The 26,739-nt window shown below is 47.3% G+C and overlaps 1 protein-coding gene and 1 non-coding gene across 3 annotated transcripts in view; one reads left to right on the forward strand and one right to left on the reverse strand.

The window, feature by feature from the left end:
- Window positions 1-1,385: 1,385 nt before the first annotated feature.
- Window positions 1,386-1,455, forward strand: TRNAN-AUU (transfer RNA asparagine (anticodon AUU)). The gene has a single exon. It is a non-coding gene; the product is annotated as a tRNA-Asn (tRNA).
- Window positions 1,456-11,821: 10,366 nt separating this feature from the next.
- Window positions 11,822-26,739, reverse strand: part of MORC2 (MORC family CW-type zinc finger 2) — a 51,113-nt gene continuing 36,195 nt past the window's right edge. Inside the window, exons 11-26 of one of the 2 annotated variants that reach the window (XM_012556302.2) lie at window positions 25,977-26,059; window positions 25,362-25,447; window positions 24,043-24,183; window positions 23,792-23,946; window positions 23,532-23,660; window positions 22,909-23,014; window positions 22,451-22,583; window positions 20,401-20,475; window positions 19,941-20,318; window positions 19,246-19,377; window positions 18,700-18,754; window positions 18,156-18,297; window positions 17,776-18,003; window positions 17,590-17,683; window positions 13,895-14,074; window positions 11,822-12,687 (exon numbers count right to left, since the gene is read on the reverse strand). In XM_012556302.2, coding sequence (XP_012411756.1) covers window positions 12,619-12,687; window positions 13,895-14,074; window positions 17,590-17,683; window positions 17,776-18,003; window positions 18,156-18,297; window positions 18,700-18,754; window positions 19,246-19,377; window positions 19,941-20,318; window positions 20,401-20,475; window positions 22,451-22,583; window positions 22,909-23,014; window positions 23,532-23,660; window positions 23,792-23,946; window positions 24,043-24,183; window positions 25,362-25,447; window positions 25,977-26,059 — 2,186 coding nt within the window. In that variant the 3' untranslated portion in view covers window positions 11,822-12,618. Of the gene's footprint in view, window positions 12,688-13,885; window positions 14,075-17,589; window positions 17,684-17,775; window positions 18,004-18,155; window positions 18,298-18,699; window positions 18,755-19,245; window positions 19,378-19,940; window positions 20,319-20,400; window positions 20,476-22,450; window positions 22,584-22,908; window positions 23,015-23,531; window positions 23,661-23,791; window positions 23,947-24,042; window positions 24,184-25,361; window positions 25,448-25,976; window positions 26,060-26,739 lie in introns of both variants that reach the window. The other variant, XM_004378949.2, reaches the window with a different exon arrangement.

A 26,739-nucleotide genomic window follows, 5' to 3' on the forward strand; every position in this document is an offset into this window, starting at 1 on the left:
AGGCAGAAGGGGACAGGAAAGCTGGTGATAGGGAACCCAAGGTTGAGTAAGGACAGTGTTGACATGTAGTGGGGTTCTTAATCATTGTCATAGGGCAATATGTGTACTAACTGTTCAATGAGAAACTATTTTGTTCTGTAAACCTTCATCTAAAGTGAGAATAGCAGCACAACTGGAAGAATCAATGTCACTGAATTGTGCATGCAGAAATTTTTGAAATGGTGTATCTTTCGCTATGTATATTTTCACCAAAAAAAAAGGTCCTCCAAGGCCAAGAAGGGAGCATGTTGCCATGTCGTGGGGTTATTAACCAATGTCATAAAATAATATTTGTACTGTTAATGAGAAAATATTTGTTCTGTAAACCTTCACCTAAAGTACAATTTAAAAAAAATATTTAAAAAAAAGAATGCTCACAGCAGCACTTGTAATAGCAAAACACTAGAAACAAGCCACATGCCAGCACAGAGGCATGGATTTTTTTTTTTTTTTTAAAGTTGTACGTTCAATTATAGGTATAATTCATTTATTTTCATTGCTGTATAGCATTCAGCAGTGATGGTATACTATCCAGTAGTGAAAATGAATAAATTAAAGCTACATCCAACAACATGGATGAGTTTTTTGGAACATAATGTTGAAAAGAAAAAGCAAGTTGCCAAATAGTAAATAAAATATATCCATTCATGTTCAAAAACAGGCAAAACAAAACAATTATCTAGGGATACAAACCAAGGTAATAAACCTAAACAGAAGAGCAGAGAAAAGATGAACACAGACTTCAGGATGGTGGTTATCTTGGGGCAGGGAGGAAAGGGGATAGGACTCAGCAGGAGCACACAGGGATTTATAAAGTAATAGTGCTTTATCTTAAATCATGTAATAGATACATGGGTGTTCACTGTATGCTCTTTTTACCTTACAAATATTTTATAAATATGACATTCTTTTGTAGCTGCTCAATGTATAATAAGAATAATTGTTAAGCCGCAGCTTAAAGGAGAAAACCGTACATGATTTTATCAGTAGATGTTGAAAAGAAGTTAGACTAAATTCAGCCACTGTGCTCTACTCTCTGGGGACTGCTGCCCCCTGGTGCCCAACTCGGACAGGCGTGACAACCCCAGCTCAGAGTCTCCAAGGCCCCAAGCTCAAGAGAAATAGAAGGAAATTCTTTCAACACTTTAAAGGCTATTTACTAAAACCAACAGCCAACACCCTGCTCAACCCTGATATGTGGAAGCGTGTCCCTCCACATCAGGAACGAGACCTGGATGATCATTCAGCATTGGTTCAGAGGTTCTAGCTAAAGCAAAAAGGCAAGAAAATCAAATAATTTACATTTTGCAATCTGCAGATTTGCAGACTATATGATTATGTATGAGGCATTGGTAGTTCAGTGGTAGAATTCTTGCCTATTATGCAGGAGACCTGGATTCAATTCCTGCCAATGCACCTCACGTGCAGCAGTCTTATGGGGGCTTATGTGTTATTGGCTATAATGCTGAATAGGTTTCAGCAGAGCTTCCAGACTAAGACCAACGAGGAAGAAAATCAGCCAATGGCAACACTGTGGATCACAGTGGTCCAATCCACCACCATCATGGGGATGGTGCATGACTTGGCAGCATTCCCTTGTGCATGGAGTCACCATGAGTCAGGGGCCGACTGGACAGCAGCTAACAACAATGACTGTTATATCTATTTTTAAAAAAGGCTTATTTTTTTTTTTTTTTTAAAAAAAAACTACCCAAGTTCATAAGAGAGAAAATAAATCATATTAAAAACATTATCTTTTCTCTATATTAATAATTAGTGAAGAATGGAGATGGAAAAAATATCCCATTCCCAATAGTGACAAAACCATAAATATTTAGGAATAAATTTAACCACAAAGTCCTGGAACCCATATGAAAAAATGATAAAATCTTATTGGAGGATCCAAAATAAGTCTTCAACAATTGGAAACCCACTCTGTATCATCTGGGGAGATTTAATAGCATAAAAAAATGTCAACCCTCCCAAAACTTACACCTAAATTTGATGCAATTATGATTAAAACCCAATGGGAGTTTTTTGGGCAGGCATGGGGGAAAATTAGAGAAAGTGATTTTAAATTTCATGTGAGATAATAAATTCTAACAGCCAGGAAATTATAAAAAAGAAAAATAGTGAGAGATTGAGCAATTTAGATGCTGATGATAACCCAAATTATAGTTTCAGTAGTTTCTCTCCCCTCACATCTGACTCGCCTGTCCAATTGACTACAGAATGCCTCCACCGGTGTGGCTAAGGGGCATCTCAAACCCAACCAGCTGAAACCAAATTCCCGATCTCCCGCAACCCCTGCCTTTGCTCCCAGTCTTCCCCCAGCTCAGAAGATAGTAGCTCCATTCTTCCCAGTTGTTTAGGCTAAAAATGGTGGGATCATTCTTGACGCTTCTATTATACTCTGTTATGGACTGAATTACTTCCCCAAAGAATATGTGTTGTAAATCTTAACCTCTGTGTTTGTGGTTATAATCCCATTTGGGAATGCGTTGTCTTTGTAATGAGACAGGATTAGTGTAGGGTGTATTTTGAGTCAATCTCTTTGGAGATACAAAACAGATTATGCAAGCAGAGCAGAGATTGGGGAAGAGAGATGCCAAGCTATCCGAAGATCGCCCAGGACCAGAAAGTCAGAATAGACAAGGACCTTCCTTCAGAACCGACAGAGAGAGAAAGCCTTCCCTGAGAGCTGGCACCCTGAATTCAGACTTCTGGCCTCCTAAACTATGAGAAAATAAATTTTTGTTTGTTAAAGCCACCCATTTGTGGTATTGCTGATATAACAGCACTAGATAACTAAGGCACACCCCTATCAAACCTAACAGCAAATTTGATAGGTCTGCCTTCAAAATTCTCACCAGCTCCACCACTACCCACAGTCTAAGACATCTGAGAGTGAATGCCGTCGTCATCACTGTGGTCTCCAGGGCCTTACACAATCTGGCCCTTGTCATCTCTGCCCCTCACTCGTTCTTCTAGCCATGCTGGCCTCCTTGTTATTCATCAAACATCCCACCTCAGGCCCATTCACCGGTTGTCCCCTCTGCCTGGAAATACTTACTCTGATACCCACAGCACTACTTCCCTCATCTTCAGGCCTTGCTTTGAATGCCATCTTCTCAGGTTTTCCCTGGCTTTTCTTACTTAAATAGGAATTCCAACCCCCTTCCTTTAATTTTCTCCATCACCCTCTGACATATTATGTTCTTTCTCCACACTAGACTCTCCACTCCATGAGGGCAGAGACTGCCCAGTTCGTGGCCATCTCTCCAGCGGCAGGTGTGACATATACGTATTTGTTAGCTGAATAAGTGAAAGAATGAATATAAAGCTGCTGAATTCAAGACATGATATTGGCTCAGGCCATAAATGAACAAATCAGTGGAAGAGAACAGAGTTCAGAGATAGACTAAAGGAAAGAGTGGACTATAAACAATGACGAAGCTGGTTCATTTACTAAATGGGGCTGGCATAGTGAATTTCCATCTGGAAAAAAAACAAAGTTTGACTCCTGCCTTACTGCATCAACTAAAATATATTCTAGATAGACAGGAGATTGACACACACACACACACACACACACAAAAGAAACACTGCAACAAAACGTAAAAACGTTGGTGTGTGCGCATGCGTTATTTACCTTTCAAGAAACACCATAAACCAAGTCAAACAGACAAACAACGCAGTAGGGAAATGGGCCAAAGTAAACAACAGGTTATTCTAAGGCGAGGAAACCTAAGAAGGCTCAGGGGCTCTGCTCCCCGATCCCAGGGAGAGGCACCAGGCTGGAGGTTTAAGGAAAAGTAGCTGGAGGTCGCTACTGAAAAATGTAAAACATGCAACTTCCTTTCCAGGCGCTAAACCTTGCAGAAATAAACGCACTAAGCCATAATAACTAAAATGTTCTTAGAAGTGACACAAAATTGGAAACAGTGACTCTGATTCGATGGCATTTTGAAATAATACGCAGTCGCCAGAAAAAAATAATTCCCCACCTTTCTGCTTGAGGTGTAGGGGCACTCCTGAGGTCGCTGCCCCCAGGCTGATCCTTGGTCTGACCATATGCGAAGTGCCGCTGAGACCACACAGCTAGGCGCTAGCAGGCCTTGCCCCCCTTGCGGGGTGCTGCCGGAGCGCGGGGCCACGTTCGGGGCGCGGCAGCACCAGTGGAGGCAGCTCGTGCAGCGGAAGCGGAATGCAGCACCGCGCAGGCACTGTTGCGCCTGCCTCGAGGGGTCTGGAGAAGCTGGAGGGGCGAGGAGGGCGTTGCCCAGAGTCAACCGTTGCAGGCCAGGCGAACGTTTTACACCCTCAAAGCTCCTGGAGAGAAACGACCGACACCTAGGAACTGTCTTTGTCCCGGGGCCAGGTGAGAACTTCCAGCCAGCCCTCGGGCCGTTTAGTACTGCGGTAGCTGGTGGTTTAGCGTGGGGGAACTAAAACCCCTCCTGTCTCCTGGTAAATAGGGTTCTCCTCTGTCAACTCCAGTGGTCCAAACTCATCTAGTGACAGTTGGGTTTAAACAAACGGGGCTTTGGGGTAGATGGGAGCCCAGAGCTTCAGTAGTGAAGGAAAAGTGCAAGGTGGGGATGGAGGGACAGCACATCCAAGGCGGTGAAGGGCGGCTGGCCCGTTTCCCAAGCTCGGGCGGGAGCATGCTCAAAGAACCCCATGGAGGCATCTCAGTAGAGTCCAAGGGGAAAGGAGAGAAGGAGGGATGGATCCTCTCCGGCACTGGTCCAAGTTTGTCCCACCGTAGGGGCGCCCCCCCGCAGGCCAGACCAGAGTCCAGGAAGTGTGGCAGGCGACCTACCCCAAGAAAGGTCTGTGGAAGCCCAGGCCTCCCTTGCCTTTGCGGGGGTCAAGAAACCAGCACTCTCTATAGGTGAGAAGGTCCTGAGGATGCCCACGGGCTCTCCATTGAGTAAGCAGCTGAAGGCCTACAGGTCACAGGTGGGGACCAGTGAATCTGAGGCTGAAAATTTGGATGTGAAACCCTAGGGTTCCCTTTGAAACTACTCAGGTGGAAGATTGGGGGTCAGGGCAGTAAGGGCGCCTGACCATATGCGAAGTGCCGCTGAGACCACACAGCTAGAACCAGAGCAGCTCCAGTGTTCTTGGCATTCTCTGCAGGCTTCAGAATAAATTTCAGGTGGGGAACTGGCTCTGTGGCTAAATAAGTTGAAAAAACTACTGTTGTTCAGCCCCTTTATTTAAAGGGGAGCCAGAAGGGCAGAGACTTGTCTGAGGCCTTGCAAGCTGGTAGAAAGGAGGAGATTCCTGTTGGACCCACCCACCAGGGGCCCTGGCTAGGCCTGGTTTACTGGATGAAAATGACCAGACTGAAGAGCAGGCCTGGCAACATTTTGGCTCATTTGCTGAGTGAGATGTGTCTGCTGGGCCCTTCCCCTGTCCAGTCTGTATCCTGTTCGCCATGGAGAGGATGTCCCAGCAGGGATGAGAACTGGCAGCAGAGAAAGCATGTTCCCTCAGAGCGCTGCCTCCTGTGGCAGGAGCTGGCTGTTCACCAGCTCTGAATAGAGCAGTATGGCTGCTCCGAAGGCAGCCTCAGAGGTTCCATCTCCAACAAAGGTCAGAACCCACCAGTGGAATTCTGAGGATGTTCCAGGCACCCTGGCGACCACCAGTGGGTCCCTTATAGCCTGACCCAGCTGCAGAACCACCACGCTCCACTAGGGACAAATAGCCAGTGGAGGCACAGCCCGCTCAGGCCAGGCCTTGTGGTCTAAGAAAGCAAAGAAGCTTCGTATTACTCAGGCTTTATTGGTCCTTAAAGCTGTGAACTCATAGCCAACACTGCTTGACTCACAGGTCTGACAGTCCCACAGATGCGGGAAACTGGACCAGCAAGAGGTGCCTCAGAGACAGAAAGCAGCATTGCTCAGACAGATGTGAAGAAAGAAGTGAAGTTTTTCTCAGCCTGTTATTAACCCACGCCCACCTTCTGTAAACAGAAATGTTCCTCCCCTGGAATTTGACGTGCCCTAAAACAGCACTTATCCTCAAGTGGGGTTTTTAATCCCAAATCCATGGAATACTTTATTGTTGTTGTTAGGTGCCATCAAGTCAATTCCAACTCATACAACCCTGTGTACCACAGAACGAAACACTGCCCAGTCTAGCACCACGCTCACAATCGTTATGCTTGAACCCATTGTTGCAGCCACTGTGTCAATCCATCTCGTTGAGGGTCATGTGAAGAACATTTTTCTGAGGACGCGGCCCCTTGTTTTTCATCTGATTTATAAAAGGGTCCCTAAATAAGATCAGAACCACATCCCTCAGCCAGAAGAGAAACACAGTTGGCTGACAGCAATGCTTAATCTCACAGAATTCAAATTGATACAAAAAATTCATTTTTTCCATTCTGTGGGTTGTTTTACTTTATATTGAACTTTCGACGCTCTACAGAACTAGCTTCTCATTGAACAATACGCATATTGTTTTATGACACTAGTTAACAACCCGACATGTCAACACTCTCCCTTCTCGACCCTGGGTTCCCTATTACCAGCTTTCCTGTCCCCTCCTGCCTTCTAGTCCTTGCCCCTGGGCTAGTGTGCCCCTTTAGTCTCATTTTGTTTTATGGGCCTGTCTAATCTTTGGCTGAAGGGTGAACCTCGGGAGTGACTTCATTACTGAGTTAAAAGGGTGTCTGGGGGCCATACTCTCAAAGTTTCTCCAGTCTCTGTCAGGCCAGTAAGTCTGGTCTTTTTTTCGGGAATTAGAATTTTGTTCTACATTTTTCTCCAGCTCTGTCCAGAACCCTCTATTGTGATCCCTGTCAGAGCAGTCCATGGTGGTAGCCGGGCACCATCTAGTTGTGCTGGACTCAGTCTGGTGGAGGCTTTGGTAGTTGTGGTCCATTAGTCCTTTGGACTCATCTTTCCCTTGTCTTTAGTTTTCTTCATTATCCCTTGCTCCCGAAGGAAACCAGTGGAGTATCTTAGATGGTTGCTCACAGGCTTTTAAGACCCCAGACATTACTCACCAAAGAAGAATGTAGAACATTTTCTTTATAAACTATGTTATACCAATTGAGTTAGATGTTCCCCAAGACCATGGTCCACACAGCCCTCAGCCCAGCAATTCGGTCCCTCAGGAGTTTGGAAAAATCCATCAGTTTACATTCCAGATTAGCAGGTAAAATGGAAGAGACCATCTCTCGGTGAATGTGTAGGGGAGATGCACTGTTGGTAGGAATTGAAATAGGAACAATCGTTTTTGGAAGGCAGTATGGGGATGTACCTTAGAATTTTTAGTACACCACTGTCATGGATTGAATTGGATCCCCCTAAAATATGTGTCAACTTGGTTAAGTCCCTGATTCCCAGTATTGTGTGACTGTCCACCATTTTGTCATCTGATGTGATTTTCCTGTGTTGTAAATCCTAGCTCTATGATGTTAATGAGGTGGGATTACTGGCTGTTATGTTAATGTGGCAGGACTCAATCTACAAAATTAGGTTGTGTCTTAAGCCAGTCTCTTTTAAGATATAAAAGAAGCGAGCAGAGACACATGGGGACCTCATACTACCAAGAAACAAGAGCCAGACCAGTGCGTCCTTTGGAGCCGGGGTCCCTGTGCTGAGAAGCTCCTCGACCTGGGAAGATTGATGACAAGGACCTTCCCCCAGAGCTGACAGAGAAAGCCTGCCCCTGGAGCTGGCACCCTGAATTCAGACTTCTAGCCTCCTAGACTGTGAGAAAATAAATTTTTCTTTGTTAAAGCCATCCACTTGTGGTATTTCTGTTATAGCAGCACTAGATGACTAAGACAGAATTTGGTACCGGGAGTGGGGTGCTGCTCTAACAGATACCTAAAATGTGGAAGCGGTTTTGAAACTGTGAATGGATAGTGCCTGGAAGAGATTTAAAGTGCCTCATAGTAAAACCCTAGATTGCCTTGAAGAGACTATTCGTAGAATTATGGACATCAAAGATAATCCTGTGGAGGACTCAGTAGAAAGTGGGGAGCTGTTACACGGGAGATGGCACAGATGGCAAGAAGCAGCAGAAGAGAAACAGCAGCGGCAGAACCAGGAGACCAGCCGAGACAGTGCTGGAGCCGACTGACAGAGTGAGAGCTGACTGCCTTGGTGCAGGAGGCTTCCTGGCAGAGCAGGGTGCCTCTCAGCACTTATGGGTGGAGCTCGGCTTGCCAACCCATGGCACAAGAAAGCTGAGTGCCTTCTGGCCAAAGTTGGAGTGGGGTGCCTGCAGGAATTTATTGATGTTGCTAAAGAGCTTTGGAATACTTGCCCCAGCAGGGCAGACACAGGCATTGAGGCCTGAGGGGCTGAGGCCAAGGAACCAGGAAGTAGAAGCTAAACAGACAAGGAACACAGGAAGCAGAGGTGCCTCAGTCTCAAAGGGTGGAGTCACCACTCAGACAGACTAGGAGAATGGGGCCGCCCAAAGCCAAGGGAACTGAGTTGCCATTCCAGTGGGCCTGGAAGACAGAGCTGAAGCCCAACGCTGAGGGGCCTCCACCCAGAATCCAGAGTGTGGACAGCACCCAGAGTCTGGAGGGCAGGGCCATTGCCTAAGTGGTCTCAGAAAACAAACTCTCAAGCCTTGAGAGTTAATAACGTGTTCTGCTGACTCGCTTGGTGCCTGTTATCCCTTCTTTCCCTCCAGTTTCTCCCATTTGTAATGGAAATGTCTAGCTTGTGCCTCTTCCACCACTGTACTTTGGAAGCAGATAACTTGTATTCAGATGAGAAATTTTTTTATTTTGGACTTTTTAAGAGTTGAATTGACTTTTGCTATTAATATGATGGAATGCACATGTTTTACATGTGGCAAGGACATGAATTTTGGGGGACCAAAGGGTAGAATGTCATGGATTGAATTGTGTCCCCTCAAAAATATGTGTCAACTTGGCTAGCCCATGATTCCCAGTATTGTGTGACTGTCCACCATTTTGTCATCTGATGTGATTTTCCTATGTGTTGTAAATCCTATCTCTATGATGTTAATGAGATAGGATTAGAGGCAGTTATGTCAACCAGGCAGGACTCAAACTACAAGATTAGGTTGTGTCTTAAGCCAATCTCTTCAGATACAAAAGAAAGAAAAGAGCAGAGAGACATGGGGACCTCATACTACCAAGAAACTAAGAGCCAGGAAAATAGCACGTCCTTCAGACCCAGGGTCCCTGTGCTGAGAAGCTCCTCAACCAGGGAAGACTGATGACAAGGACCTTCCCCCAGAGCCAGCAGCAAGAAAAACCTTTCCCCTGGAGCTGGCACTCTAAAGTCAGACTTCCAGCCTCCTAAACTGTGAAAGAATAAATTTCTCTTTGTTAAAGCCAACCACTTGTGGTATTTATGTTGTAACAGCAGTAGATAACTAAGACACCTACCTTCTGACACCACCATTTCCCTTTTTGGAATTTAGCCTATATACATACAGATCCCAAGTTATGAATAAATACACACGCACATGCTCCAGATGGCATTTTTCATAATGAAACGTTATAAGTAACCCAAATGTTCAATACCAAGACAAAACCAAACCCGTTGCCGTCGATTCAATTCCAACTCATAGTGACCCTACAGGACAGAGTAGAACGGCCCCATAGAGTTTCCAAGGCTGTAACCTTTATGGAAGCAGACTGCCATATCTTTCTCCTGCAAAGTGGCTGGTGAGCTCGAACCACTAACCTTTAGGTTAGCAGCCAAGCACTTACTGTGCCATCAGGGCTCCTTAAACGGTCATCAACAGGGGACTTAAAATAAATGACATCCAAGACAATGAACTGCTATGTGGCTCAAAAGAACAAAGTGGAGCCATACGGGCTGTTTTTAAACAGGCTCCAACATACACTAAGTGGGAAAGAGAGCAGAGTGGATGTGCTTGTGCTCAGGATGCATACTCTCTGGGGGAAAGAATGTGGATCAGGGGTGGGATAAAGACTTGCTTTGCATGGTCCAACCTTTTGTACAGTTTGAGTTTTTACCACATGCACGCATCCCTTTAAAAAACCCTAAAGAAAGTCCCCATTCCTCCCATTCTTTAAATACAACTACTCCTCACTTATGTACTATCTCTGACATTTCACATTTACGGTAACAGTAAAAACTCGACTATCCGACTATTTTGCACATTAACAATGTATGTCTGGCAGTAACGAACACCGAGGTGTGAGGCTAGAGTAATGCTGGCTACGATGGTTATGTGTCAACTTGGCTGGACCATGATTTGGCAGTTATGTAATGATGTAATTTGGCAGTTACATAATGATATGGTCATCCTCCATTTTTGCACAACACTGATCTTCACATAACGACCTGGTCTTTCTAACCCAACCATGTTGATAAGTGAGGAGTGGGTGTATAAGGGTTGCCATACTCATCTACCTTCTTAGCAGCCTTGTACTAAGAACTTTCCTGCCACAGATCAGCCAGACTACCCCCTCCCAGTTGTCAGACAGTGTCTTCACTCCCAGAGTGGGCACTGTCCCATGACAGGGAAAGAGAAGGACACCTACATTTCACCTTTTCCCAGAACGTTAAGCTCTCTTTCTGGAAAACAGGCTGTGTCAGCACTGCAGTGGTTGGATCAAGAACAGCAGAGTGGGCACATCCAGAGGTTGAAGCTAAAACATTTAAGAAATTCATTATTTCAGTTTCTGTGGGCATTAAGGAGGGTGGAGACAGAAAACGAGATGGTGGAAGAGAAAAAAGTTGACAACAGAAGCCACAGTGACAGAAGGTTTAACCCACACTGACAGAAAGAATGAAGAGGAGGAAAAGTACTGGATTCTAATAGTGAGAGAGAAGAAAACAGGCCAAGTTCAGGATTCTCACTGGTAAAAGTTTATAGTATTGCATTTTGATTACAAGTGTTTAAATTAAAAAAAAAAACAAAAAAAAAACCTTTAGAGTATTACCCTCTGGTAAAAATGCAGAACCAGCTTCTTTTTAGATTAAAACAGTAGGTTTGGGGATAAAAATGGACCACATGCTACCTGGGGTGAACAAGCAGTGCTGGATGGGAGGGGAATCACCGGTTTAAGAAATCCCAAGACCTTTAGAGAATCTTCCAGAGGAAGAAGCCAGGGTATCTCTGACTGTTATTTCCCCAAACAGCCCTCTCCCGGGGATGTGGTTTAGGAAGCCCAAAGCCCACAGGTCATGGGTGCTCCTGGCGATGTGCATAAGTGGGGAAGGGCTTCCAATTCCAGTGTAGCCTGCTTCCCTCACCAGTGCTACCAATTTTGCAGACTTCACAGAGTAGCATGATGGACCACTGATGACCTGGGTTAGGTAGATGCCAGAAACACACCGAGAGAGGTTTGAATCACAGACCAATGGTACAAGGCCATAGTTCTTGTGCCTTCAGAAAATCCAGAAGGGCCCAGTAAAGTTGGGAGGAGAGAGCTAGGGGGAAATTGAACCAGAATTTTTCCTATGGCCACTAAAGAGAGAACTCTGCTACTCTTTCCTTTGTCTTTGACCCTGAGAAAACCTGCTGAAGGACGCAGCTGTATGAAGGTCTGACTGAATAGGGACAGCCCTCCCAAGGGAAGGGATGTTGTGCTCCCTGCAGAGCTGTCTCTGGAGTTCCTGCAGCCCAATTTCCAGGCCTCACTGGCTCCCCACTCTGTCCCAGAGCAGGGGCCACGACTGGGCAGGGCGGGGACAGGAAACAGGAAGTGGGAGAAGAAAAAGCAGCAGCAGGCTTTCCAGATGAGCCCGTACCATCTGAGGCAGCGGTCTGCTCTCCCAGGACCCACCCCACCCACAGACGAGGCCTCCACAACCTTAGCACCAGGGGCCCCTTCCTAAAAGGAATCCTTTGGAATTCAAACATTTGGTGTGCTACCCAGGTCAGAGATCAGACCAGAGCCAGATGTATCTACTCAACCCGGATTCTTACTGAGGTGGGGAACCTCACTGTACAGAGTTAAACCAGGAAATCACTGCTTCAGAGAGAACTTGAGTGGTGGAAAGGGGAGGATCTTTCTTCCCCGAGCTGGTTTGGACAATGCCACAGCCCAGATGGGACTCTGACATCCCTGAGAAGGGCAGGAACCTGTGAGAGGGAGAGCCCTGTAATACCAAACCTCTTCCTGACAAATAGCCTCTTGTGGGTCTCCTGGAATCTGGGGGCTCTCTCCATCCCCCATCCCTCAGATCCCAACTGCTCATTCTCTAGGACAGAAACCAGCATGTCCCAGAGCCTCTAGCTTCAGCATGGCCCTGGACTGCCACTATCTTGAGGGGCCAGGAGCTGAGAGAAGCATCTCAGGCTTGGCATCCTGGTGTGGCCAAAGCGGAAAGGTTCTCTCTCCTTTGCCCAACAGTCACAACAAAATGTATGGTCTCGTAGCAGGCACAACATCTTGTTTCTTTTAAAAAATAAATATTTATAAACTTAGGGAGGCAGATTCGAAGAACGAGAGTATCTTTCTCTGCAAAAGCACAAATGTCCCATGTGAGTCAAACCAAGGTAAGTCCACCAACCCATGAACAAAACACTACCCCCTGGAGGTGCTGCCTCTAGGGGCAGGTGGGGCAAGGGCTGATGCCTTGCCCCTTAGTCACCCTTGGTGATGAGGTCCTCGATGTAGGCATCCAGCTCGTCATCGGTGTTGATATCTATGTCCTGGAATAGAGCAGGGCAAGGGTCAGACAGGAGCCGGAAGGTGGTGGGGGGTCCATCTCTCCACCCTTCTCCCCACTCCTGGGGCTGAGCCCAGAGTCCCCTTTTTCCTCCTCCCCCCTCATCATCCACTGTGCACAGATGATGCCCACATTTCTTGCTCCTGCCCTGCCTCTGCCCCAGGTTCCCAGCTGCCTCAGATGTGCTGCAGGCTTCTCAGATTCAATACATTCCAAAACAGGGCTCAACTGCACGGCCCCAACCCAAGGTGCTCCCCTCTCAATACAGGGTCCCACCCAGGCGCTCAAGACAAAACTGGAAGAGCTACCCTCTTTCCCTCAGATATTACAAATCTGCCCACTTCTCTCCCTCCTCACACCACCATCCAGGGCCCTCACCACATCCCTCCCCTGGACAACTAACTGTAAGTGTCTGCTTACTGGAGTCCTGCTTCCTCACCCCCTCCAAACAACCAAAGTGAACATCTCAGACTGCAAACCAGATCACACCACACTCCTTCAGTCACTTCCCACTGCTCAGGATGAAATCCCAACTTATACAGGTCCTGCCCGTGTGGCCTAGCTCTTATCTTCCTATCACCTGCAACTCCTCACCTCAGGCCACTGGCCCTGCTCTTCCCACTCTCTGGCTGGCTTTCAGTCTCAGCCCATAAATCATCTCCTCAGACAGGCCTCCCCTGAACACCCTAGCAGAGTAGCCTTCCTCGGTGTTGTCTCTCTTGCATTTACTTGGTAGCACTTGCCACTATGCTAACTATGTCTCCTCCACCAGTCTGTAGGACTGAGAGCAGGGACCTTGTCTTGCCTGTCATGTTTACCCCATATCCACAGGACAGACTGACTGCCTGGATGAAGGGCTGCAGCCCTATGGGGCACTGCCTACTCCTGGGCTACCCAACCTCATCTCTGCATCATCTGGAAAAGACAGAGCTTCTTTCCATTTTATGGCTTGGAGGGTTCTCAAACCAGGCTGTATATGAGAATCACCTAAACATGGGCAAAAGTTTGATTCCTTGAGTCTGGCTAGGGTGAGGCCTGGGGCTGCTCTACCCCCTCAGGCCCTCTAGTCAGGAAGACGTGAACCACAGAGTCCTGTGAGTGGGGCAAGGGGGCAGGAGGGGCCCAAGCTCCCCCTGGGGTACCAGGTGGTCCAGACACCAGCAGCAGGCTGCCTGGCTCACCTCCTGCACCTTCTGCAGGAGTGCCACGATGTTGGTCCTCAGCTTCTGCAGCTTCTCCTCTGTTTCACGAAGCTTCCTCTCCGAGTTGCGCAGGCTCTCCTCGGAGGCCTTGGCCCTTGAGTCAGCACGGCTCTGGTAGGAGTGGCACAGATTCTGGAGCCCCACTTCATACTGCTTGAAGTACTCTTTCTGTCAGAAGAGAAGCTGGAAGGTGAGTGCATGAGCTCACAGGCCCTCCCTGACAAGACTGGTGTCCCCCCACTGGCTGAGACCAGGGGCACTTGGTTTGAAGGAGTCTCAGACACAAGTGGCAGGCACGCTCTCTGGCTCCAGAGCAGGAAGACCTCAGTTTGAAACCTTCTGTGTGGCATTGTATGAGTCACTCTGGATTCCTTACCTGGAAGACAGGCAGACCCAGGGTGCCTATCTCATGGGGCTACACGAGGACAAAGATGAGACCATACATGTAAACACTCGGCAGAGAGCTTGTGCAGACAGCAAGCCATGAGTGATGTGAGAGAGCATGCTCACCTTCCGGTGGCACACAAGACAATTAACAGAGTCACTTGACTGGCTCCTTCACATCCTTCTGAGGTTCAGAAAAGCTCATCCAACAATCCATTTCCAAGTCACTCCCAACAATGTCAGGACTAAAGTCAATTCTCTTTTGCAAATGTTTATCAAGCACCTACCAAAATAGATTCCTCCAGATTTGTGCAGCAGACATTTTTGCAGCCTCAGAGCTTTTTACTATTTTCCCTTGAGTACCTAACACTTAACTAGCAGTCTCTCTAGCTAGAAACATGGCTTTTCAAGCTTTTAAGTGGCAGAACATTTTTTAAAATGAAATGTTACATGAAACCTCAGTGTAAACAATTTAAGTAGCATCTTTTTAAGTTAAACGTATTGTTCAAGTTCAAATTTAAAACATTTAGTCATAAATCAGTGAGAACGAAGAAGCCATTTTGATGAATATGACTTACAATCAGTAGGTCTTGACTGACCACTGCAGTCTTACCAACTCAAGCATTTATTTACCTCTGTAAATATGTGTGAGCTACTCAGTATTGAGAGGCTCCTGACCGCTGCTTTTAAAAACTCTCACTGGCAAGTATTTAACTCTGTCACTCACCTTACAGTTGAGAATATTATCCTATTAAACCAAGATGGCAAGAGAAACTTTGAGTTCTACACAAAAAAGAATTACCTTGGCAGCACAAAATAAATGTTTGAGGATGCTGCAAAGTATTAAAATTCAGTATAAACATCTTGAGAGTGATTGTGGTTTCTTGAGGGTGATTGTGGTTTATATTATTTGTGGGTGTTTTAACTTTTTATTTTGAGATAATTGTAGATTCATGTGCATCTTTTACATTAGTTTCTTAAATAGTTATATATATATATATAACTTCACAACGATACTTAAATCTAATATTCACAGGGTCCCTGAGGGCTTTATGGAACTCCTGCTCTGTCTGGCATCACAGGAAAAGGACAATCATTTACAGACTGACAAGGACATACCCTGATGCTAAAAAAATAAAAACTGGTATTTTTTTAGGCGCTACAATTAGGAAGACAAAGTTGATGCACTGGTATTATACCTCATTTTGCAAAAACAAGCTAATCTGCTAACTATTTTTAGCCTCCGACGCGCATCCTAACTGTTTGGGTCTGGCTAGTCCAGCTCATTGCAGAGGTCTTGCTGTACCCAGCTGCTGCTCTGAGTTTGGCAACAACCTTAAGCCAAAAGCAACAAATCTCTGACTGAGAAGATGCCAGGCAGACCCAGCCCTCCTAACAACCGCCTGTGCCTCCTGGGATCTGCAGAGAGCTCCTGCAGCCTAAACAAGGGCAAAAGTTGAAGTGTGGCGCTTTCTTGTGAAGCAGCCGTGCTGAGTTCTACCTTCTAGCTCCCTAGTTGTGCACCATGCCCTCTCATCTCACAGGGAGGGACAAGGCAGCCATCGTGAGAAGAGCCCAGTCTTTCTCCTCAGAAGTACCTGGGTTCACATCTGGCTTCCATCACTTACCAACAGAGACTCTTCACCTCACTGAGCCTTACTTTCTTCAACTCCTAGAATCATTTCATTTTTAAATGTAGAATGGACATAAAGCTCTCCATGTTTTTCTCTCTGGCAAACTATTATGTGCACACCTCATATGCATACATGCCTGCCACATGAGGGCCTGACACCCTGAACATACCAATCCACCAGTTTCTATTCCACTTCTCTTCTCTGCTCTAGAAACTCTTCCTGGGAAATTTAGCTGTTCCTACCAGATCCCAGGTCCCCACCTCCAGCTCTGATCTCCTTTCCCTTCCTCCCTCCCCACCAGTCCCTAATCTCCACCAGAAATGTACTACTGATGCTTCCAGTGCATCCCTATCAAATCTCGACTCATCTTCAGCCTCACTGTTTTCTCTCCCAGTTAACAGCTTTAGCATCCACCTCCAATTCCCACAGGCCCGAAACACAGAAAGCAAGTGCCTGCTGCCTCCTCCCGTCACTGGCCAACAGTCAATGACCAGTTTGCCAACGACCCCTGACCTGCGCCTTACACACACCAGCCCATTCCCACCATTGCTCCCCATTCCCTCTCCTTGGACCTTCACACAACTGGACCAGCCTCCTTACCTCTGTGTCTCACATCTGCCCATCCCACCCAAACATGCTGCTACCGAAGTTATAAACTATGACCTGCAGGCCAAATCCAACCGCTGCCTGTTTTGTAAATAAAGTGTTATTGGAACATGGCCATATCCATTCCTTTGTGTACTGTCTACAAATGCTCTTGCACTAGACTGGCTGAGTTAGTAGTTGCCACAGAGACCACAAAGCTGAAAATACTTGCTAACTGGCCCTTTACAGAAAAAGCCTGTTGACCCTGTCCTAGGACACATTTCTCTCAGCTCAGCACCATTCGCTGGCCTCCACTTCATACAGAGTGGAAGGCACCACGCCTTAGACCTGGCCTCCCAACGTAGTACATCCTGCTCTCAGGCCCCTTCCACCCTAAATGCTCCACCATACAGCCTACTGCCTTGACCCCTGTCCGTCCGTTCCTCTGGGCCATGATGCACAAAGTCCCCTGCCTCAAACACTCCCCTTCACTCACACAAGGGAACCCACGTTTTCTTCCTCAGACTGAGCCCCGCCCTCTCCCTCCCCTAGGTTGCCTTGGCCCCTCCCACTTCCACAGCACTCATTGCTCACTCGTCCAGCTTGGAGATACGACCCCCTTCTGCTGCTCACTATGAGGTCCAGCAAAGGGCCTGTCGGTGGAGGCCGCACATCAACACTTGCTAGGTTAAGTGAGGCCCAGAGCTCATTTCCACACACCCCAGGCTTTTCTATACCTCCTTCCAAGTCAGGTTCTAGGCACTTTAAACCTAACCTCTTCACTTTGCCTAGGGCAGATTTACAAGGATACACTACTTGTAAAATGTCAAACCAGGTCTGTTGTCCCTACCTGAGGACTCAGCCCCAGCACTTTACAGTGGGGTGGGTGGGGCAGGCTTTCTGCATACCAGAGTCATACCCAGCTAAGCCATGTCTTTCCCCAGATCTGAAACTCACAGAGGTGGTGACAGAAGAAAGGGCATCTGGCTGAGGAAGGGCATGCAGCTGAGAGCTAGTGACCACAACAAACACCAAGGGAGGGGACGTAGAGTACAAAATCAAAGGTCAGGCCAGACTCACCAGAGGAAATGATATTAGCTCATCTGAATTCATAGAACTCAGCTCCTTCTTGGAGATGGGGAAACTTGGAGGCAGGAAATAGCGTAAACAATTCCTAAGCAAGAAAGAAGGCAGGGTCAGGAATTGAGAATGGCATGGAGATGGGTGAAGAACTGCTGCTGGCCATGGGCAGGCCGACACACCCACCGGAGGATCTGGACGAGCAGGTCGATGGTCTCGTGGTTGGTGCTAGGGGCGGTGGTGTCTGGCTCGATGGGGATACAGTCAGAAGTGGAGGGCTCCACCATGGCTACAGCCTGTGGGGCCACTGCCACCACCTCTTCCTCCTCACCACCCTCCTGCTGTGTGTCGGGGCTCTGATACTCTGGTGATGGGGGCTTCATGAGCCGCACGTCCTCGCTGCCTTTCTCCACCCTATGGACAACACAGCACATGAGTCATATGAGTCCCTGGGCTCCTAGGAGGGGTGGCCTGCAGAGGGCCAGGGAGACCTTCTGCCAGGAACCATCCCTCCTCCCCCTGCCCCAGCCCCCTTCCATCACTCTGCCTCCCACAAAGGTGCTTACCAGCGGTCTCTGGGTGTTGTGTCTGTGGGCACGTAGTCAAACTTCACCTTCCACCGCACCACGTGCTTGCCCACCTCCACAGCTGTGACACGGCCTGTGTACCACTCCCTGTTCACACGGACCTCCACATGCAACCCTTTATCTGAGGATGGGCACAAGGTGAGTCAGAGAGCTGGACTAAAGCCTCTCTCAGCCAGGGCCACCTTCAGAAAGTAGTCCAAGGGACAAGAACCCCTCGATGCTTGCACCCACTCTGCTAGGCACATGGAGCCCAGCCACTCAGGTCTCCCTCCCCATCTAACACGGAAGGCCAACAAGCAGCAGGCTAAGTGACTGCCGCAGGCAAATGCCGAGGAGCTGGTGCTAGAAATAAACATAAATGTGCATATCTTAAGAATTCTTCTTGGGATTACGACTTGGAACCACTGCTGTACAAGATCCAGACCCCGAAAAACTCCAGAGCTTCAGGATAAAGCTGCTGTTTGCTGAGGGCTCCACTTCCCACTCCCACCACAGGTTGCCAGGTACTTCCCCCCCAGCTCACCTTTCTGAGCCCTCTTGAGGTCAGCTGGGTCCTCTTCCCCAGCACTGTCTGAGAGCTGCAAAAACAGAGTGTCAGAGGCATCCTGAGTACCCCCTGATACCACCCAGGGTCCTCGGCCATCACCACTGTGTCTTCTTATGCTGCAGTTTAAATCACCACAGCTTGCTAAGAGCCACTGTCTAAAATCACTACCCTAGGTATTTACCCTCTGCCACCTTTTTAAACAAGACAGCAGGCAAGGGACAGAATGGCAGACACAAGGAAGGAAACTGCTGCAAGCCCCCAATCCACCCATGTGACTTCTGCCATGATCCAAACTAGCCACCCATGGATGCCCTGTGATTGGAGCCAGAAGTAGGTCTCACTCCAGATTCTACTTGATACCATGTTTCTAGACATCTGTGTGACTGAGAGTCCTTCAGAGAGATGAACTAGGCTTCTAGAAATCTCATGTCACAGAACACAAACAAGGGTTGATTCAGCCTACAGGTAGAGGGTGGAGACCCTGGGGAGGTAGGCTCTGAGAACCTCACCTCAACCACCTACCTCATTTGATTCCTTCTTTTCCTCCTTCACAGCCAACTTTCCCCGCTTGGACCTCTCCTTCCTTCTCTCAGCCTCTTCCTCAGCCTCCTCCTCGTCAGAGACCCCAAAACTGCGCTTCCGGCCAGGGGTAGCCTGGAGCAAGGCAGGAGTGGAAACATGATGGGGCCTTGTTCAGAGTGGCTTATACTCCCCTCACTGACATTACTCAGTAGGCAAGCCACCTCCTGGCCTCTGCGCACATGCGGACCTTTGCTTAAAGGCGCAGGTTCAGGCAGACTCAAAGTTGTCATGGGGGAATGCCTCTCAATTCACATCCCCCTTAGCCTACCTGGCCAGTCAGCTGTGACATCCCCGAAACACACCGACCACTGCTGTAGCCCACCAAGGCTGTCACCAGGCCGCCTACCTATACCCACCATGAGAAACCAGCGATGCGACTCAAGTTTGCAGCAGACCACAACTCATAGAGAGCAGTGAAAGGCTACCTGGGTGGGGAACCACATTCTAACCAGTAACCAACTTTCTCTGGGCTCCTGACCCAGTCCCTTTGGCCATCTAGGCTCCCCTTCCTCATGGGCCACAGGGAAACTCGGGACAAGGTGATCCCCACAGCTCCCACAGTACTGCTGACACAGCTTGATTCCATTCCTATACCACTGAGGAGCAAGAGGCGTGGAGGAGGAAAAGCATCTCACCGGAGAGAGTTTAGTGGGTGGCTCTGGCTTCTTGACCACCGGAGTCTTAACGGCTCTGGGGACAGAGGTCTCCCGAAGGATCTTAGAGTTCGGCAGAGATGGTGATGGCAGCTGCAACAAAGGGGTGGGCCGAGGCACAGCCCTGACTGGAGTGTTAGCAGGCTTTCGGGGGACCTCGGGTGATGGCAGCAGCCTGGACGTACTGGCCTCCTCCCCGGCTGCCAGAGCAGGAGGCTTCAGGGCACTGCTGACGACAGGAGCCCTCCGCAGCTGGGTGGTTGGCCTGAGAGCTGGCAGGGGAGGTGGTCTGCTTGGGGCGTTCTTGATCACAGCAGGTAAAGGGGGTGACCGAGGACGCTGTGGTCTACGTGCAGGTTCCTAAAAAAGGTCCAGAGAGAGTAAGAACACTGATGCTAGCACAAGACACCTGTGGGAATGCCCTCTGGCCCCTGAGACTTACCTCAGGGGCAGGTCTGGTGGTCACTTCCAAGGGTAATTTCTTCAGGTCAGCTTGGGAGCGGATGGGTGTGGTTTTCTGTAGGGCAAACAAAATGATGAAGTTATTTGCATATCTTGGTACATTCAGGTAAATTCTTTTGGGATGCCCACAAAAATCCTCACAATTGGACCAATAAGCAACATCATGATAAACGGACAAAAGAGTGAAGTTGTCAAGAATTTCATTTTACCTGGATCCACAATCAATGCCCATGGAAGCAGCAGTCAAGAAATCAAAAGACGCATTACATTAGGTAAATCTGCTGCAGAAGACCTCTTTAAAATGTTAAAAAACAAAGATGTCACTTTGAAGACTAAGGTGTGCCTGACCCAAGCCATGGTGTTTTCAGTTGCCTCATATGTATGCGAAAGCTGGACAATGAATAAGGAAGACTGAAGAACAATTGATGCCTTTGAATTACAGTGTTGGCAAAGAATATTGAATATACCATGGACTTCCAAAAGAACGAACAAATCTGTCTTGGAGTAAGTACAGCCAGAATGCTCATTAGAAGCAAGAATTATGAGACTTCATCTCACGTACTTTGCACGTTATCAGGAGGGATCAGTCTCTGGAGAGGACATCATGCTTAGTAAAGTAGAGGGTCAGAGAAAAAGAGGAAGACCCTCAACAAGATGGACTGACACAGTGGCTGCAACAATGGGCTCAAGCATGACAATGATCGTGAGGTTAGCGCAGGGCCGGGCAGTGTTTTGTTCTGTTGTACATAGGGTCACTGTGAGTCAGAACCAACTCAACGGCACCTAACAACACCCCTATGTGTCTGGGATTGTGGACAAATAAAAATAAAAACATAGGCCACAGTCCTACTCTTACAGGCTTCCCATTCTCACTGGGGAGACATACAATGCATACACACTAAGCCATCAGCAAATTATAGGATACTATATAGGAGCCCTAGTGGCGCAGTGGTTAAGAACAAAAGGTCGGCAGTTCATATCCACCAGCTGCTCCCTGGAAACCCTATGGGGCAGTTCTACTCTGTCCTATAGGGTTGCTATGAGTTGGAATTGACTTGACGGCAACAGGTTTTTGGTTTATACGATTAATCCAGCAATTGAAAGAATGGGAAAAAGTGTCAATGAACTCAATTCCTAGAAAAGAAGGAGCCAAAAGAGGTGGGAAAGACCTTCTCGGTGGGACACAACTTGGACAAGTAGGATTTTGCGAGTTAGGGAGAGCGTCTGCACAGACACAGAAGCCAGAAAGGAAAAGCATTCCGACTAAGTATGATAAAAGGCTGAGATCACAAATTTTAAAAGCTGACAAATTAACTGAGAAAAAAATAAATACCCCAACAGAAAAATAGGTGAATAAGTAATTCTAAAAGAAACGTTAATAGACATATGAAAAAAAATACCTCATCTTAAATATAAGAAGAGAAATTCAAATTACAAGCTGCATACCTTTGTCTTCCAAATTGGCAAAAACATTCAAAAATTATTATAACTCTCATACACTGCTGGTAAAAAATGTTAATATATCTTCTGGAGGGTAATTTGGGAGTATGTATAAAAAGCCATACCATTTTGCAAATCCTTTTTCTATTTCACTTCTAGAAAATTATGCCAAGAAAATAATTATGTACAAAAATATACACACGTATAGTATGATCTCCGTATTTCTATTTAAAAATACATGTATTTTGCACATATATAGGTATTCAATGAAAACTTGGAAAGATATGTAGCAAAGCATTAATGGCAGTTACCTCTAAGGTTGGATTTTTATTTTCTGGCGTTTTAAAACATTCTAAACAAATTGGACCACTTGGTAATATATAAACAAAAGTTTGCTTTTTAAAAAGAACAAGCAAGTTATACTCAAATAACGGTGAGCCCAGACCTGGCGGCTGGGACTGGGAAGCTTTGGCAAGCACGTGTGGGTGAATTGAGGGTGAGCCTGAGGGAAAAGAGAAGCCACTGAAAGTTCTTATACTGTGAAGACCCTGACACAGGCTGGCTCTAATTGCTGCCCAATACTCACACACCTGAAGGGCCTCCAGCTTTTCCTGCTGCTGGCGAATTTTCTCCGTCAGCTGCTTCTGCTTCTCTTCCTGTGTCTTCAGGTCCTTTCTGAATGTTCCCAAGGGGACCTTCTGCTTCTGTTCAGAAGCCTCACACCTGTAGAGGGAAGGTTCTAGGGAGGCTGTGGCAAAACAGGACTGCACTAGTAGAGCAGGGACCTTCTTCCTCAGCCAATGCCTGCTACTGCCCATTAGAGCAACCACTGCAGAGTTCCCAACTGAAATTGGTATTCACTGCAGGATACCCATCTATGTGAATTTCCTGGGCACCTACTAACCTACCGTGTACAGCAAGACTGAGATGTAAGGATACAGGAACTGAACTTAAGAAGTACAGTGAGTTGTTACCATTTACCATTTAGCGAGAACACTGGGGGAGGGGAAGAAGTACCCACAATTCCCTTGTTAAAGAAAGTACTCACTGGTCTTGCTCAGGATCAGGGTTCATGGAGCAAACCCAGGTGTCAGGATAATCTTTTTCCACAGAACTCAGCTGGAAGGGTAGAGTCCGCCACTTCAGACACAAATCTGCATCACGGAAAACACCCCCCAACAAATGTCATCCACATCCACCAATAACATCTGTGATCCAGGCTCCTGACAGCCAAGCCCACGGCCAAGATGTCCCAGACTTTCCACGCAAAGATCTTCACTCTGGCTCTAACTCTGCTTGTCCTGACAGAAGAGTAATTCTCAGGGGCAGTGATTCCCACAAGGGGATGGAAACTTTGTATGGTGGGCTCTCTGGCTCCCAGCCCCTAGCCCCACTCCAGCAGGATCCCTGCTCAGTCATCCACTCACAGTACAAACAATATGGCATCAAACCCAGCAAGGCCTGGTGGGCTAGATGACCTGCTGCCTCATTCAGGAGGGACAGGCAGAGCCCCAATACTGAACTCACAGGTCTACCATCAAACAGCTCCTAGCCCTAGTGGGACTTTAAGTCCATGAATGCTACTCACTGTAAGGAGGTAACATGAAGATGGAGGGTCATGGACTATGATGGAAAGGAGTCAGAAGGAGGGTGCAGACTACCCTGACTCACCGCACTGGATGGTGGTTGGGATTTCCATAGCTCTCCGGCGTTTGTAACGCAGCTCATTGGATGGGGGCTGATTCCAGTTGGCAGAGAGGTAGCCAAACTCATCCCAGAACTTGATGATTCCCCGCTGGGCTGGAAGGCAAACACCCACACATCAAGTTAGGAGCCAGCCTCTCCATCTTCCTAAATTTAGCCTCAGACAGAGCATATTAAGCCTAAAGGTGACAAGAAAGGACAAAGGCCCAGCCGCCCAGCCCCATTACCAATGGCAATGTCCTTCCAGTACTGTGCCAGGTGCTCCCCCATCGCCCGCAGCAAGTGTCGGTACTCCTTGGCGTCAGCAAAATCTTGCTTGTTGTGTGTAGGCTCCAGGACCAGGTAGGGCACATCAACAACCCCAACAACCCCGCCACATGCCCTGGAGGGAGACGCAAGACACACCTCTGTCACCACTTGGGCCAAAACCCTCCCACCACCCACCTTGGGCTGTAAGCTCTCCTTGGGCAGTACTCACATGCCCCCTTCCAGCTGTGGGCCCACTTTCTCGTACATCTTGATCAGGCGGCTACAGTTGTAGATAAACATGCCATCCAAGTCCCGGTGTTCAATATTGACCCCAAAAATGAAATTCAGTTCCTTGGGTTCTTTAAGTGCGCTGAGAAAAAAAACAAGAGACTCATTCAAGCAGATCTTCCAATTAGCACACAAACACTATGATACCTAAAACATGTTAAGCAAAACTTTTCGCATCTCCATTCAATGTGTAACCTCCCTTACACTTGATAGGGATGTGTGCAGTGGTTCTACCAACTGCTTTGGAGTGGACTGGCTCATAGCCATGCTATAAGACAGAGTAGAACTGCCCCGTAGAGTTTCCAAGGCTGTAAATCTTTACAGAAGCAGACTGCCACATCTTTCTCCGCAGTGGCTCTACGCACCCCTATTTAAAAGTTTACGACTTTGGCTTTTGGTAACAAAACACAAAACAGATTTACGCATGAATTGGTGAACTGTGAAGCTGCTGCTTATTTCCGTGAAGGCAGGATTATCTTTATATCCTCCCCAAAACTCTACTAATGTAAACAGTAACTTAATAAAAGACAAAATTTATGAGAACAATGAAATACAAGAGAAGACACCATCATGGGATTAATGTCAATAAAACTTTCAAAGTTGGAAAGCAGATGGACAGCAGTGGACTTATTTAGGCAGACGAAGCCAGAAACCTCTGCCTAGGCAAGGAGGCAACAAGAAGCAGCCAAGCAATTCAAGCCCCAGAGCCCAGAGCACTCTAGACATGGGATAATTTAATGGCATAGGAAAAATTATCATTCTATGTGCAAAAGAAGGCTACAAAACTCAAATCTCCAGCAACAGTACAAATTTGTAATGGGGGAAGCGATAAATAGGACTATAAATATAATTATATAAAAGAAATACATGAAAAATTAATAGTAGCTATCACCAGGTGGTAGAATTATAGGGGAGTTTAAATTTTTTATTTCTTAAATGTTCTGTTTTTAAAATTTTATACATTCTTTTAAAAAAAAAAAAAGGAAAGAAAAAATCAGAGTTGCCAGTGAGGAGGGTTTAAACGATGTTCAATTCCAGGTGGCAGCCACCCTGCTCAGGAAAGCGCTAAGAGCACAGAGCCCAGCATCTCTCCTGCAGGGGGTGTTGGACAGGCATTTGGGATCCCAACACCAGTGGCTTTCTCCCGGCAGTCTTCATGACAGAATGGCAACCTGGGGAGGGCCCCTCGCACTCTTTGTCAGCAGCCAGTACACGAGTGCACAACTGTAAAGGCCAACTTTGTGCAGCCCTGGCACTCACCGCTGCTTGGCCTCCTTGATCCGCTTCTTGACATCAGCCTCTCTTCGCAGAGTGATGGCCATGTTCTGCACCTGCCGCAACATCACCTGCAAATGCGCATCAGCACCAAGTGAGGGTACAGCTACTCCGACTACAGCAGGTTGACATGATAACATCCTCATCTAAAATTTCTCACTTTAACTCACATGGATGCAAAAACCACACCTAGAGGTGGACTTCTTTTTACAGAAAATGGCCCTTCCTGAAGCCATCTCACAGCTGTTTCACTTGACTAGGCCCACTGATGTGAAGAAGGAAACAGCAGATGAGGGAGGAGTATACCAGACAGACAGGGGCTGAATCCAGCTCTGACCTCATTGTGTGTGACCTGGGACACGGGACTGAGCCCCTCAACGCCTCAATTTCTCTAGCTGGGGATCATAATGGTGTCTACCTCATACAGTTGTTGAGGTGATAAAATTAGCCAAGATTCTGGCAGACAATGGGTTCAATAAATGTTAGTGATCGTGTAAACATCTGAACATCCCGTTTCTCAGCTTGAAGACAAGGCATTCATGACTGGCCTGGGGAATGCTGGCAGACTCAAGAACAGCCGCATGGGTCTGGGGGCCTTACCCTGGAGTCCCGTGTGAGGTCTCCACCTAAACGTAGTTCTAAAGTCCGAGCTTTGGTCTCCGCCTCTCTCGCCTTGTCTTCAGCTGAAACCCAGAAGAAACCGTGATAAGGAATTCAAAGGTTCAAAACTCTTGGTATTCCTCAGGGCAGTTCTGGGGAAGCTCCTGCCCTGCTGGACCACCCTCAAGGGCAGCCTTGTTCCAGGGAAGCTGCGAGAGCAACAGCCAATGAGCAGTGAGAGGAACCTCAAGCCTGGACCACAGCGTCTGCTCAAAGAAGAAAATCTGGTTTCCAAAAATCTCAAGGAGGCCTCAAGGAAAACCAGCACTGTTTATACCTGAAACATGCTTTTCAAACTTTGCAAATGAATTGTAACAGGTCACAAAATGCCCAAGGAAAGCCTTCAGTATGAGCTGGAAGCTAATGAAGTCCTCAGACAATCACACTCCATCAAGCAGCATGAGGAAGGTCAGCACCAGAGTGGGAGATTTTGTTCTGGAGTCAGGAAAACCAATTTCCCAAGTATTTGGGCCAGGAGAGAGTGTGGGATTCTTCACTCTGGGCAAGCCAAGGACTTGCTACAGTTTTAGGAAAATCCCTATAAATGGCCTCGGGGGAAAAGAGTAGTCTGAGGATAAAAGTGCTGAGGGGCTTGGCAAGGGGAGGGAGGTTAAGAGACACAGGAGGAAATGGATCATACAGGAGAACAGCCTTGTCCCTGGATGCTGGAGGGAGCCTTTTCCTAGATCCTTGCTTTAGTTTC

The sequence above is a fragment of the Trichechus manatus genome, unplaced genomic scaffold, assembly GCF_000243295.1.
Source record: "Trichechus manatus latirostris isolate Lorelei unplaced genomic scaffold, TriManLat1.0 scaffold00061, whole genome shotgun sequence".
Classification (NCBI taxonomy): Eukaryota; Metazoa; Chordata; class Mammalia; order Sirenia; family Trichechidae; genus Trichechus; species Trichechus manatus.